General features: G+C 44.4%; 1 protein-coding gene across 6 annotated transcripts in view; it reads left to right on the top strand.

Moving 5' to 3' along the window:
• Positions 1–15,145, top strand: part of PRG4 (proteoglycan 4) — a 415,676-nt gene that overhangs the window by 147,122 nt on the left and 253,409 nt on the right. For all 6 annotated transcript variants that reach the window (XM_078642714.1, XM_078642681.1, XM_078642696.1 and 3 more), the window contains one exon: positions 5,497–5,586. In XM_078642714.1, coding sequence (XP_078498840.1) covers positions 5,497–5,586 — 90 coding nt within the window. The remainder of the gene's footprint in view (positions 1–5,496; positions 5,587–15,145) is intronic.

Here is a 15,145-nt window from a genome sequence, read left to right as displayed (position 1 = left end):
GCCAATACCCCAAGAACAAAGCACTTGCGCGTATTGTAGATGGATATTTTAGCTCTTTGGTAGATTGGTGCACATGGATGGAGGTTCTTTGAGGAGGACAGTAAGAAACTTCACAATGCAGATCGAAGCATGGACAAATGCTGCTTGAATGGATCAGCTGTTGTGAAATAAACCTCTTTAAAAAATAATGACTTTCAAACAACCAGAAACACATAATTGACGTAAACAGTCTCAATACATACATTTCATAATATACAATTACACAGTTTCAAAGAAACTCAAAAATTACCAAGACTGGTCACTGAGTCTGAAAAACACAAAGAAATTCAAAGTTTCATAGCAAATGAACAAGACATTACATCATATTGAATACTTGCCAATGGGTCCGAAAAATCATCATAGGAAACCTATTGACCTTCACACATTGCCATCCCCCTCTTTCTCATTTGGGTCAGCAACCTTCTTCTCTCATCTTCAGAAGTCCCAGGGTGAGACTTTGTGCCATGCATTCCATGCCACCCAACAATCACAGCTGTTGTTATTCTCCTCTGCTGTCTCTCAGATGTGGACACCGTCAATGAAGGCATAGAGGTCTAGTCAATAGTAAAAAACGTTGAAGCCCTATCTGAGTCCAAGCAGAGAGTAAACATAGGGCAAGGCAATTACAATTTATGTAGGGGCCACAGTAAGAACAATGTATGTAGGGAACAAGGCATGAAAAATGTATGCTTTAACTTTATGACCTTAGAATCAGGCTTTCTATCACACAGCTGAACATTGTAACTCCATTTCAGACCCCTGATAACTTTAACCTCTCTCTGCTACTATTGTCCATTAATTTTCTTGGTAGAAGGGTAAGAGATAATGTTCGGACTAGGTTAGAAGTTTGTGTGAGTTAGGGGTTAGGTTCATTTTTAGGGTTAGGATGAGGTGAAGTTATAGCAAAGAAAGGGTATGGATGAAGGTAAGGGTAGGAAAAAGTTATGCATATCAGTTGGGTAAGGGCCAAGGTTAGGGTTAGGTTTAGAAATAACTTTATATGCAATGTAAAGACTACAGTGAGGTGGTGGTGTTGAGAGCAAAGCAGTTTGCTGAGCAAACAGCATGTTGTCTGGGCCTGTTTGGCAAACCTTTTTGCTTTTCTTAAAGAAACTTAAAGAGAAGGAGTTTATTTTAGTAAAACATCTCAATCAATGACTCTAACCTGCAGAGAGTTGTCTCATGTGCATGATGATCATTGCTTAAGTTCCCTGCCTGCCAAGGGTTGGGGCGAGAAAGGTTTATGGGTAACATTAGGATCACAGAATGGTTTAGAGTTAAAGGTAGGGTTAAAATATTAGTGTTAATCTTAAGGGTGAGGTCAAAGGTACATTCAAACAAAATGATTTTAGTTGAAGGGACATTTTGAAACAGTATACAACAGAGCCTCTTGCTTAGAAAGAATTCCTTGTCCTACCAATCAATAGAAACTCCACATAAAATCATGGTCTCTAAAACATTACAGTGGGGTCTTGGAGGGATACAACATTTGTGACGCCATTAGCACAAAAAGGGAATCAATTTCACTTTTTATCCATGGATTAGATTATTGATTAACAGTTGCAAATTGTATCTAATGAGGTCAGTCAGTAAAGTGATATTCATGTCAAATGAAGTGTGATGGAAAGACAATTCTAATTGATTTCAGCTGTATCTTAGAACTCCTTTTTGGTATTTAATGGTATCTAATGTGTTCAGGCAGTATATAGTTATGAACAGATAGAGCTGTATTAAGTTCTCCTACACAAAGATCCACAAGCCTTCGTAGTTTTTGTTGTTTAATATTCTTTTATTAAGATGTCTTCTTCCGAGACCCCAGCCACAATAATATCCCCAAGGAAATGCCACAGAATCTTCATGTTACACCATTCCAAGCTAGCAACGATCCATATATTCTAGAGTATTACATCATTACCTACATACAGAACACCATACCACCTCCCTTTACCCAACATTTCATTAACAAACAGAAACACTTACATTCAAACAAACCATTAAAAAATTAAACATAATACAATATGTCAATGAAGACCCGCAGTGATACACTTTTAGCACAGTCTTGTAGCTGAAGGGCGAATTTCCTGACATGTTGTGGTCTACCCACATTATTCTTATCAGCTTGTCTTCAGAGAACATTGAAAATCATTTCCCATGACGTATTCTAGCCAAAGAAGAACTTTCCTGACAAATTGTGGTCTACCCACAAATTTACTTATCAGCTCATGTCTCGAGAAAACATTGAGAATCTTTTCCCGCGGGATAATATTTGGCTACTCTGCTCAAGTTCCAAATTCTATGATTACTCATTTGTACAGCATTATTAAACAATTTAATGACTTTTAAAGTTTGGCTGAACTTAAAAACCTTACCCTCCTTCCTTCTAGATTTTAATTTCAGCCAGTCATCAACTTGCACCACTGTGTTGTTTTACCGCCTTTCATAAGCTCAGCTCCCAATCCTTTTGAGCTTGCATCAACATTATATAAGATGTATCTCTTGGATCAAAACTACTCAAGCTTGGAGCTTCCTCTAAACACAACTTCACACACTTATATTCCTAATCACACTTTTGGCACCAGATAAACTATTTTCCTTTTTTTAACAAGCACCTCATACATCATGTTTTTTCTGCAAATTTTCAGACAAATGTGTTATAAAATGCAGTCATACCAAGGAATTTTACTTGCTCCTCTTTGTTTTGAGGTGTTTGTAGATTGTTAAAGGGTTCTACTAAAGTTGTTTTGGTTTTGGAGCCAGATCCTTTTACAATGTGACCTAAATATTACATTTCCTTGACATAAAATTTGCATTTTTTGGACTTCAGTGTTAAACTAGCTTTCTGCAATCTAGGCAAAATGTTTCTTAATCTACTATTTTGTTCAATCAGAGCCACAATTATACCAAGACATCATCTTGGTACACCTTGACACATTCAATCCCCTTAAATCTTCTCCATCACTCTCTGAAAAACAGAAGCGGCTGAAATTAGTCCAAACGGCATGCTCAAAAATGTGAAATTGCCAAAGGGTGTAACAAAAGCGGTCAAGTCTTGAGAAATGTGCTGCAATTTTACTGGTGAAACACACAAGTTAAATCGAGTGAGACTTCGTAGTTGTTGGTGTTTAATCTTCTTTCATTAAGATGCCTTTTTCAGAGACCCCAGCCACAACAAGATCCCCAAGCAACTGCCACAGAATGTTCATGTCACTCCATTCCAAGCTAGGATCCATCCACATATTTGAGAGTTTTACATCATTACCTAGATACAGAACACCACAAGCGGTCTTTGTCGTTTTTAATTTCTGTACTTGTATGATGTCCAAATGGCTACATGCTGCAATTGGATCTAGTAGACACCATTTGTAACTGGTCAATATATTATTTTATTTTTCCTGAAGAATATTTAAGCAATTCATTACCCCTTTCAGTCTCATTAGCTGACACAGAAAGCAAGAAGACATTAATTCCTCTTAATAAATCACCAAATAAGAGAAAACCAGATACTGTCATAGAAAGAATCACCAAGTCTGGCTTTGTTTTGCAAACAAAATTGGTTATGCGCAGGGAACATGTGATAAACCTTTCATAGAACTAATAATGCTCACAACCATTCTATTGCAAAGAATAATATTTCCTCCCGAAGTTCAATTTCCCCTAAAAAAATACAGATGATGCTAATGATGATCTGCATGTTGGTCATCTTGAAAAAATACCATAGCTAACTTTCTATAAGTTACATTTCCTAATATTTATTAAAAACCTGACTTCACCATTGAATTGGATTTTTAATGGCTATTAAAAATAGTTGTTCAATTATTCACTAGCTAATCCCATTCCCTGAATACAGTATTAGATTTTAATCTGTATTCCTTTTTTCTACATATGACAGTTCAGCCTGCCATAATGAAAAATAGCTTTTAGGTGCTGGTAACTTAAAGGTATGTTAACATTAAATTTCTACATGTTCTGCTTTTAAATCTCATGTGCCCTGACTTGTGAACTACAAGTCATGTGTAGAGGCGACTTATTAATATTTAAAAGTGAGGTTTTGACTTGTCAAAAGTGTTGACTTTGACAATTTGTAGAACAGCTTCTTCACAGTTACAGTCAGGCTGCACTGGTAGGCCTTTAGCAATGTTTGCACTGCAACTGTGGTGGAAGACACAATAGGTGCTGAAGTCCACTAGTGGCATTCATTTTTCAGGCCTTGGGTACAGCTTGTACCATTTATGAGGGATTTAAAGGTAAGTTAAATATAACAATTAGGAATATGCCAATTTGATCACGCTTAATGTTAAAGGTTGAGCACAGACACTTTATCTATAATTGGCAGGATTAAAGTGCACAGAGTTCTAAAGAGAGCAAACATATAGAGTCCAGCAAAAGGTGAAAAATATGGGGTGACCACACAGACAAGACAGATTTCTTATAAAGATTAAATGGCACTGTTGATCGTAGATTGAGAGAGTTGTGAACCAAAGAAGAACCTGATACCCTGGATGAAAAAATAAATCAAGATATGACATGATGCAACTTTATATAATATATCGTGTGATATGATATGATATATGATATGATACAATACAGTACGATGTGATATGATATATAGAGCACTGAAACGTAAGTATCAGGCATTAGAAGAAAGATTTCCTCAAGGTATTCTAGAAGATTATGATTTCAGGTGGTATCTTTTCGGAACTGACAATGATCTTTTTGAATGAAAAGTAATCATATATGAGCATCAGTATTCATCGTTACTATCTTTTTATATGTTTGTGCTCAATCGCTACACTCTCACTTTGTAGCGTAGAGAATTTTGTAGTAGCTCATACCACTGTGAATAGATGGGCTAACTTTACAATCACTATATGAACCCTAATAATGGTTGATGGAGGTAATAAATAAGGCTATGTTATTTTCCTTTAGATGATTTAGAGGGGCCATTACTGCCTTCCTCATAACCTTCTTCAGGTGTAAAAACTCCCCAAAAAGTTTCACACAATTCTCCAAAGAAAAAAAAACTAGAAATTAGATAAATCTAGAGGAGAAATTGCCAGGCATGAATTTGTGCTGATCCTTATCTGTGGTGATGAATATTAAAGAAATAATACTTAAAATAAACAATTGCAATTGAATGTGGAAAAGCAGAACTTCATCATCTATGGCTGCTGGTGACTTTTCTTAAGAGTGGGATTGTACTTCCCTAACAATCTACTCAAAAACTGAAACAGGACTGAATGTGTCACAATTTTGAGAAATGTAATGATTGGTGTCTAGTATGCTCATCACACTCTTGTCCCCTCTGAATACAGCCACTGTGTGGATCCTTGCTACGACAGTGTTTACTAGTCGAAAAACGACACTTTACATTGCATATTGCATTTTCTTTCAGAAGGGTTAACTAACTATTGTCTTCTTCCTTATCGTTGCCTTCATCGTCACCATCATCATCTCCAGCTGACAGCAAGCGTTTGGAAAAACCTTTACTGAAATCGCCAAAGAAGAAACCACCCGGAAAACCGATCGATTCAGCAGAGGATTTACCAGGTATTGAGATGAATGCAAAGTAACAATAATTAAGAATGTGGAGGCGTCATCATAAAATACTATGTCTCATGGATAATGAACATAACAATAATCATTATTTTTTAGACAGCAACAGGGTAACATGCTCTCTAGGCACATATCTCTATTTATAGAAAGCATCAACATGCTTGGCATAGATATGCTCAGTTGTTAACATAATATCTTTTTTTCAAATGCCACTAACTTTTAGCCTAGATCATCTTTGCTGATCCTCTATTTGATTTATAAATAAGTTAACATGACAGAGAATAGGACTAGTATTGAAACTACCAAATCATGTTAGATGGGTATGCCGTACAGCCATGTTAGGTCATCTCTACGATGTACACATCCCCTTACCTCATAAAGAAAATCTGCAGTTTTACACTCACACACATTGCCAACATTCTCTTGATCTAACTGTAGGTTACATGAATTCAACATTAATTGCCATAGTGTTAATGAACACACCAGTGCCTTCTTTTCAAGTACATAGGGTTTACTGTCGTTAGAATTTCATAGTCAGATTTATAAATACTGGGGGAATTGGTAACTCTCAAATGCGGCATTACTGGGCCCTTTCAAGTTTGACCTTGTGAATTAGGGAATAACCAGGAGAATCTGTCTCAAAGTGCAAATTTATGTGCATTTCGGCATGTGGTTCCTGTTGGTGCAGAAATGCCCAGAGGGTGAAACAAAACTGATATGGTGTTTTTCTATCACTCATAATCTCAATTCGTCCAATAACTTGTGCTACCATCTGAATGGAGATTACCAGGCTACTCAAAATGAGGGACAAGGTTCTGGTAGTAGTTAAAGTGTAGGATGTTATCAAGAATAGAATATGTTGTTGGGGTGGCGTGGCTAGCCGGCTAAGATGGTCGACGCTTGAGAACAAAGCTATGCATCGGCCTGTCAAAGATCATGACAATCCAGATGCACAGGGGTGCCATCGGCTCCGGGTGACATCAGTCACACTGCCTGGACACCGCTCGGGGAAATGCCCCAGTGGCGATAAGTGACCGCGAATCTGCCAGAGCCATGGTGATATGAGAGGAAAGGGGCCGGAAAGAAAAATGGCGGCGCCGGCTTGAGACGGCAAGAGGACAGCAGGTCACAAGCGGTAAATGCAAGGCAGGGGCCTGGCACTGTGCTGACAGACACTCTGAGGGGAGCTGGGAGATAGTAGGGTGACACCTCAGGGCCTGACACCACCTGCAACACCCCGGCAACTGCGAGGAGCATTACTAGCTACTAAGAGGACAGGTAAGCTGTGGCAGGGGGAGAGTGAGAGGAACCAGGACAGCTCACTGTCCAGAGTGAGGGCCTTGGCCTGTGGGGAGACTGGGCACCACATGGGGGCTGGTGCCCCCACTGCTGGAACTTTGGGGTGTTGAACACAGGGCCTGCAGTGGCGCTGAGAGGCGCCATCGAAACACAGCGCCCCAGAGGTATCGCAGTAAACAGCGAAAAGGGGACCATAGAGGGGACCACAGGGCCTGACTCAGGTTCTCTATGACCAGTGGTTTGGCCAGAAGGGTCGCAGAGCAACGGACCCAGGGAATTGCAGTACAGTGCAGGCCAAGGTAAAGAATGATGCATTGAGCTCCCCCCACCTCCTCCCGGTGGCCCCTATTGAACTACAGACTGGGAATACCTTTGTGACGAAGGTAAAAAATGGTGGTGGGCGCCCCATGGACAGGGATGGAGGCACTGAGACTCCTGGAGGAGGTGCTCTGAGTGGACTCAGGGAATGCAACAGAAGGAGGCCTACACTTCTATGGGCAAGGCCCTGAGTTGGAGGGTGCTTAAGGCCCACTGAGACATTAATCGCCTGTGGGGGGACCTGGCATCTCCCTTCTTTCCCAATGGTGCCACAGCTATGGGTAAATCAGAAACCAGAGGACAGGGATCCCAGACTGCCCATATTGAACATACTCAGAGTGCTGACCCACATGAGGAGGAGCTGGAATCTCTGTCACCTCCCCTACAGCTCTAACTAGACAAGATTTTGGAGGATATTGTGGACACCAAGGACATCCTCCAATGTGATATCAGCACAGTATCTGCAGAGTTGGAGCTACTGCGCAGGGACCACCATAAGCTCACTGACAGGGTGAAGGGAGCTGAAGCACAAATTAAGAAACTTCAGCCTGGTCAGCAGGCACTGAAATTGCAGGTTGCTGACCTGACTGACAGGATGCACATACTGGAACACCGCTCTGAGGACGCTGAGGGATGCAATGCCGTAATAACGTATGTATTGTGGGCCTCCCTTAAGGCGCAGAGGGATGTGAGCATTGGTTAAGAACGGAGGTGGCCCTGACACAGTTGACCCATTACTCTGCTCTGGAATGAGCGCATTGTGAACCGACCTGCTCGTCTGCTCTGGGTCACCCACCTAGGCCAGTGGCGGCCAAACTGCTACATTACAAGGACAGTCATGTACAGCTACAACGGGCGTGAGCAGGAGGCCCCCTCCAAGTGGGGAACAGTAGGGGATCCCTTCCTGTACTTCATGGCTTAAAATCCTACAGTATGGTACTACCCACTTCTATGCCTACCCGGTGGAGAACTGAAACTTACTGGAGGCCTATAGACCACTAGGCAGCCTATCCGTGGACTGGGCTGCAGATGCATCGGCCAGTCACAGATCTAGGAAACGGACCTGCTGTATCTTCCAAAAATTGGTGCAAAAGAGACTAACACCATCCCAGACGAACAAGTACAAGGCTGCAGCTCTCCTGGGAATGACAGAGATTATTGTACAAAAATCCACTGACTCTGACGGGGGTGAATCCCCGGAACAACGCTCAGAACTGTTGGACTCTGATAACTCGATACGAGAAAGTAGCCTCCTGATTGTCACTCTGCAGACTGCAGAGGGCCCCCTATGAGTATGGGAGGCCTGCAAACCAAGGTACCCTGTTGGACTGCATCTGGGGCTGCCTACTCACTTAAAAGTGCCCTACTCTTTGCCCACCCCTGCGCATATGATGGATTGGCAGACAAGCTGGAACACTTTGTTTACCCAAAGGACTGGTGCTGTGGTGCCTTCAGTGTTAGAGAAACATGGTAGCAGGCGGCACGAACTGATCATCTGGACTTGCCGGCAGTTTCCTCCTTGCTTGGATTGGGTACTTCGATCTGCACTCCATAACGGATGTACCTAATGACAGGCGATCAACATTTGGGCCGGTGCAGAACCGATCCTCACGTGCACGCCTGTCCCACATCACTGGGCCAATTTAAAAGACTGAGAGGAGCCCTGATTGTACTACAGTTTTTGTTCTTACGGTTTCTGTGGACAGCCGTAGCTGAACTTACCTTGGGAAGGGGTGTCTGGGGATGGCTTCTTTGTTTTCTGTCTCAGGGACTGTCATGCTTGCTGAAATGTGAGCTGCAGGTATGCAGAGGGGGCGACCCTGAGGCACCGCTAGGGCAAACTCTGGAATATCCACCTTATGGCTAGGACACGCCATGGTCCCATACTCCTGACATGAAACTTACGAGAAATGGGGTCTGTGGCTAAGCAACACAGCATACACAGATATCTCAGGTGTAGGGGAATGTACATCCCTATGCTCCAGGAAACCCTTCTAGGGGTGGAGGTTGAGTGCTTGAAGCGCAGTTGAAGAGGGCAAGTGTTCGTAACAGCATACTCGGCTTACTCCAGAGGGGCTCTCCTGTGGGTGAGGAGGGGGGTCCCCTTTGAGAAGACAAACACCAAAATAGATAAGGAGGGATGCCATGTGTTGGTAATGAGCAGGGTATATGGTAGGCAGGTTACACTGGGGAGTGTATACGCACCCAACCAGGACAAAGTCAAGTTTTAGCACTCACTCTCCATGCCTCTGAGTCTCCTCAATGATGATGCTTTGATCTCAGATGTGGACATTCACTGCATGCTAGACATGTCTCTTGATTGCTATGCCCCACCGTTGCTTTGGGCAGTGGCCCATAAAATAGCTGCGGGCTTCCGGGACTGTCTGCAGGCTTGGGGACTTGAAGATTTCTAGAGGACACAACATGGCGATACGAGGTACTACTCCTATTACTCACACATGTACCAATTGCACACCTGCCTTGATCTATACGTCTACTCGAGCCACCTGCATCAATTCGTGACTGAGGCAGAGGCCGCATATTCTCAAACCAAAGCACGTTATTGATGGGCCTCCAACCGAAGGACGAACACCTCTATATACCCATGTGGTGGCTGAACACAGCGGTCCTCATTGACGCCCCTACAGGGACTCATTGCAGGAGGCCTTAGCTGGTTATTTTGAACGTAACCGTGACACAGTGTCTGATTGTTTAGTTGAGTGGGAGGCCTTCAAGGTGATGGTTCGCGGACACTGTCTGGGGCGGTCTATGAGTGTATTGAGAGAGTTGGACAAAGAAATGCAAACCTTGGATGATGCCCACAACCCCTAGACTCCATTATGAGCACTGACCCAAACCCACATTACGGGCTGCAAAAAACAATATAATATAATATCATGTACGAGGCCCTGGTGTGGGCATTCAGTGACGTATGAAGCACAGTCGAGGAGGAACCCCCAATGCACACAGTGACCTTGAGGTCGGCTCATTATCTGGTGACCTGGCTGTAGAGGGCACTAAATGAGATGGTGCCGCAGTCCCCAGGTGTGCTCTAAGAAAAATGGGAAACGTTGGTGGGCAAGGAATTCCCTGAACTGGAATGGACTATAATATTACACTATCCCCATAAGGTGTTTCGAAATACACTATTATTGCACACATATGACATACCTGGTGCCACATCAGGGCCAAATATGATGGGGAAATCCATGGATGACCTCGGTGTGCGCATCTTGATGCTGTTTTTTGCCCTATGACGTGGGGTTGCCCCCGCTTGCAGGCTTATTGGGGAGATGTGCTGAGCAGGCTGAACAAGGCACTCAACCGTACACTGACATGCACTATAGAAGTGTGACTCTTGGGGACATTTCTTAGGCCCAGGAGGTGGGCAAAAGGATTCCAGATCTAGCCCTCGCTTTGGCTAAAAGAAGGATAGCGATGACCTGGAAGTCTAGAGTGGGCACTGCAGTGGGGGTAAAAGATGTGACCACATGGGCCAGGGCAGAGGAAAGAGCGCTGCTAACAGAAGACGCAAGAGGGGTGCGTAGGTGACCCATAGCGGGACTGTAGGGAGAGGTGATTGAGGCAGGGGAGAACCCCACAGATAAGGAGGAACACAGCATTGGAGAACTCAACACATCAGATGAGATGGAGAGGGATATTGGTTGAGGATAACGGGACAAAGGCTATGGCTGCTAGAATGAGGCGACCACACCATTATCACTCAGGGACTCCCCCCTTCACCACTGTGGTCCTTGGGCCTAAGACTCCTACCTGAAGCCGCTGCTGATTGGGCTGATATAGGATCACACCCTGACCCCACTTGTAAAATGCCCTTGGTACCTCCTCTGCACATACTTACCCAGAGCTATACACCACAGTTCCCTGGAGACAGTAATTTGGAATGTTACTATGCCCATCGGTTTTTGTATGTGCTCAATACAAGGTACAAGGTAGGTGGCTTCCTCCCACTGGTGAGGAGGAATGGCGGGGGCATTTGGAAAGAACTAGACCCAGAGAGCCCACCGGCTGCAACAATGTAGGCTTTGTGTACCTGTAACATCCATTATGCACACTCTGACACAGTGCCTGCAGAAACATAACGTACCTACACAGTACCTACCTGAGCAAATTATGTTGTCTACATTGGATAGTTACCCACACTTGCAAGTTGTTTACTGAGACCAAATGGTTGCATACAATTGTACTTTAAATACCAATTAACACAGTTTGAAAAAATTAATAGAATATATTGTTGAACAGTGTACATGATAAGCTTGCTGATGAAGCCATTGAATGTGAACAGTATACAAATGGCAATGCAATATTTCAGTAATGTGACTAGAAAGATAAATGTGTTGTGCTCATACTTCTTTGGTAGTGGTATACCTAACAAACAAGTAACTTATCTTCAGTTATGTTCTTTCCGGTGGATACCGTTGATTTCTCACTTTTAGAATATTCCCAGGTGCCAAACTGGATATGAAGTTTCTTTCAGCAGCACACCCCTTGTGCCAGTAGGTGGCATTGTATGGCTCAGTGGTGACTTAATTCCACCCCAGAAGTGACGGGGCCACACATAACCATCATCCCTGCACAGTAACATCAGCTTCGCAATCTTTCTCCTTCCTCTCCCTCAGACGTGAAGCACTTCAAACAAATAGAAGGTGACAATCTTACTTGAAACCCTAGTGCTGGGCCCATTGAATCTTCAGGTTCTTTTGCAGGGTCTGCTTGTGCCATCTGGCATATTTGACGAGGAGAATGCACGAAGTCAAGAGCCCAAGATGCCTTGAAACCACCCTCACAAGACTGTATATGTCAGGAATGTTCCAGACTCGCTACAGTAGTGGAATGGATTTGAATGCTACCATGACCAGGGGAGCCACTTTGAAGGGTATAACATGCGTAGGCTTCAGGTGGGACTTTGGCTTGTTGTTGGGACATTCAAGGAGATCAAGAGCCTGGTCATTATCTGGAGGTGGTCTGTGCATGAATACGATGAGCCTGCTGTAGGCAGTCAGTAATCGAGGTACGGGATTGCATATATCACCAACCTCTGAAGATGAGCTGCTACCACTGCTATCACTTCTTTAACCACTTTGGGAGCCAAAGTAAGGCTGAAGGGCAGCACAGTGAAATGGAGATATTTCCACCTCACCATGAACTGAAGGTAATGTTTGTGGGACTCCAGGACGTGTACATAAAAATACGCGTTCAGAAAGTCCTGGGAAACTATTAAGTCCCCAGGATCCAGTGGCAGAGAGGATTTTCAGCCTCAGTAAGCATTTTGAATGTGTCCTTATTGAGAAAGGTATTCTATGGTCGGAAGATCAGTATAGGCCTGAGGACTCTGGCCTGGATGAGGAGGTTGTGTGAATATAGCGCCATTCACCCATTTCTGAGTATGATACCCGCTTGGCACCTTTGACAAGCAAGATATTGACTTCCTGCAACAAGATATCAGCGTGGTCTGCTAAATATCACTTTGGTGGAGGGTAAGAGATGGGGATTGAATGAAAGGTATGGTGTAGCCCTTTTGAACAATTTGTAAGACCCATCAGTTTAACGTGATGGATCTGCAGTTAGGGAGAAAATAGCTTATCCTGTCCCCGGCTGGCTGGTCATGGGTATCCCTGCAGCAGGGATATAAAGGTTGGAGGATTGCTGCCCCTGCTTATGTGATCAACCTTGGTTGCCTCCATGTCCTCTGCGTTTGTTGAGAAGGTTGGTGCTGCCGTGAGCTAGACCTCTGGAATAGCCCCTAAGATTTCTTTTTTTTTTTTTACTTTCTTTATTGGGTTTTTCAGCAAACAAAAAACACAAAGACAGGACGGCATATTGAAGACATTGGCATGGTCCAGACATCATCGTACTTAAGCATCAGTACAGTTATCACACATTGTGTCAGCCTAAAACACAAAAGAGAAATAAGTCCTCAGCGCAGCTGACATATAAATGGTCACATCCTTAGGTCTATACAGTGTCCCACCTTCATCAATTCGCAGCACAGTGGGTTGGGGGGCAAGCAGGAACCTAATAAGTAGCACCAAATCAATGTAAATCCCTTCTACTGTGAAGTGTCTTGGGTACTCTGGGCTGTTGTATTCGGAAGTAGAGGGTCTTCTCGGTCAGGGGTCGTCGAATCAGGTCTCCTGGACATGTAAGGGGACCAGAAGATTTTGGGCCTATTGGGGGCGGTAGTAATTCACTGTAATTTTCAGTTTGGGTGCAGCAGTAAAGCATGTCCCTGGCCCACTGCGCCACCATAGGGGTCGGTCCGCGAAGCCAGCATAGTGCGACGCTCCTCCACGTAAGGAGGAGAGCTATGTCAACAAGTCGTCTATGCATCTTAGGGAGCGGCTTGGAATAACCCAAGAGAGGGTCGGGTGTCAATGCCATATCCGTGACACGATTAATCTCTGTAAAGACCGCCCCCCCAGAAGCGAGTAACCCCCAGACAGACCCAAGCCAAGTGAAAGAAATCCGCAGCCAATTCTCCCCACCTTTTGCACCGTGAGTCTTCGCATAAGGCCGTAGCGATATCATCGTTCCGGAGTGTAATAAACCCTATTAAGGAATTTGAAATGGTCTAGTCTGTGTCGACCATTCAGCGAGACACGTTTGGTGCTTGTGCAGCAGTAGAGCCATTTCTCATCCGTCAGCTCTATCTGTAAGTCCCTTTGCCACGCAGGGCGCGGTTTAGTGTACTCTCCGTCCCTCGAGGACATTATCACCTGATATATGTTGGAGACCAATTTGGCGGGTGATTTCACCTTAATGACCGCTGTCAGCACCGGCACCTCCGGGGGCTCCTCCATAACATCTCCTAATAGCTCTCTAAGCGTGTGTCTAATTCTGTAGAATTGAAATTGGGCTAGTAGCGGTCGCGTCTACACCCCTTCCACTATGTCATACCAGGGGCGGACAGTGCTGTCTGCAAAGAGGTCCCCTATAGTGTGTAGGTTTAGTGCCCGCATTGCAATCAGGACTCCCCTGTCAGTGCGAGGCACAAGCCAGTGACACCAGTCTAGGCGAGCAAATGGAGAGTATATGTTGCCGGCATGCGCGTCCAGTATATAATGCCAGGGATGTGTGACTGAATTCAGAGAATCCAATATTCCGGTGCGTCTATCTCGAGGCAAGAATAAGAAAGCCAGGAGAGGCTTTGGATCAGCGACTATGGTCTTGATCCGTATGTGAGGTATGTCAGTAGGGCTGTGCATCCAATGATATGCAAGGGAGGATTGCGCAGCTCTATAATAGAGCTCGAAATCGGGGGCACCAAGTCCCCCCATCTTGTACGGGAGTGTCAATATGTTCCAGGCCACGTGAGGCTGCTTGCCCGCCCAGGCTAGCCGAACCATTAGTGAGTGCAGGCGCTGAAAAAATATTTTGGATAGGACCATAGGTATATTTATAAAGAGGAAGAGGAGCCGGGGTAGGACAATCATTTTCATTAATGATATCCTGCCCAACAGGGACAGTGGGAGGCCAAGCCATCCCTCCACATCATCCTCCAGCTTGGAGACGGCAACTCCATAATTCTCCCTGAGGACAACTTCCGAATCGATGTGAAGTCGTATGCCTAAATATCGCACCGCGTCCGTGTTCCATACTAAGGGATAATCCGGCTCAAACTGAACTGTGGCTGGGGTGAGGGAGAACATGATGGACTTGCTCCAGTTAACTTTGATGCCGGAAAGTGAACCGAAGAGAACCACCTCCCATAAAACTGGTGACAGATTGACCTCCGGCTCTCGGACATATAGCAACTTATCATCCGCATAAGTGGAGACAATAAGTGGAGACAATTAGGCAGTAGTTTGGAAATCTGATACCTCTCTGCCCATGATATTCCTGTAGAGCACAAGCCAGGGGCTCCGCCGTAAGGGCATACAGCAAGGGGGACTGAGGACAGCCCTTTCTCGTGCCT

This window comes from Lissotriton helveticus, chromosome 1_1 (assembly GCF_964261635.1).
Source record: "Lissotriton helveticus chromosome 1_1, aLisHel1.1, whole genome shotgun sequence".
NCBI lineage: Eukaryota > Metazoa > Chordata > Amphibia > Caudata > Salamandridae > Lissotriton > Lissotriton helveticus.
Note: the sequence above shows the minus strand (reverse complement) of the source record. Positions and strands in the feature narration are given on the sequence as shown.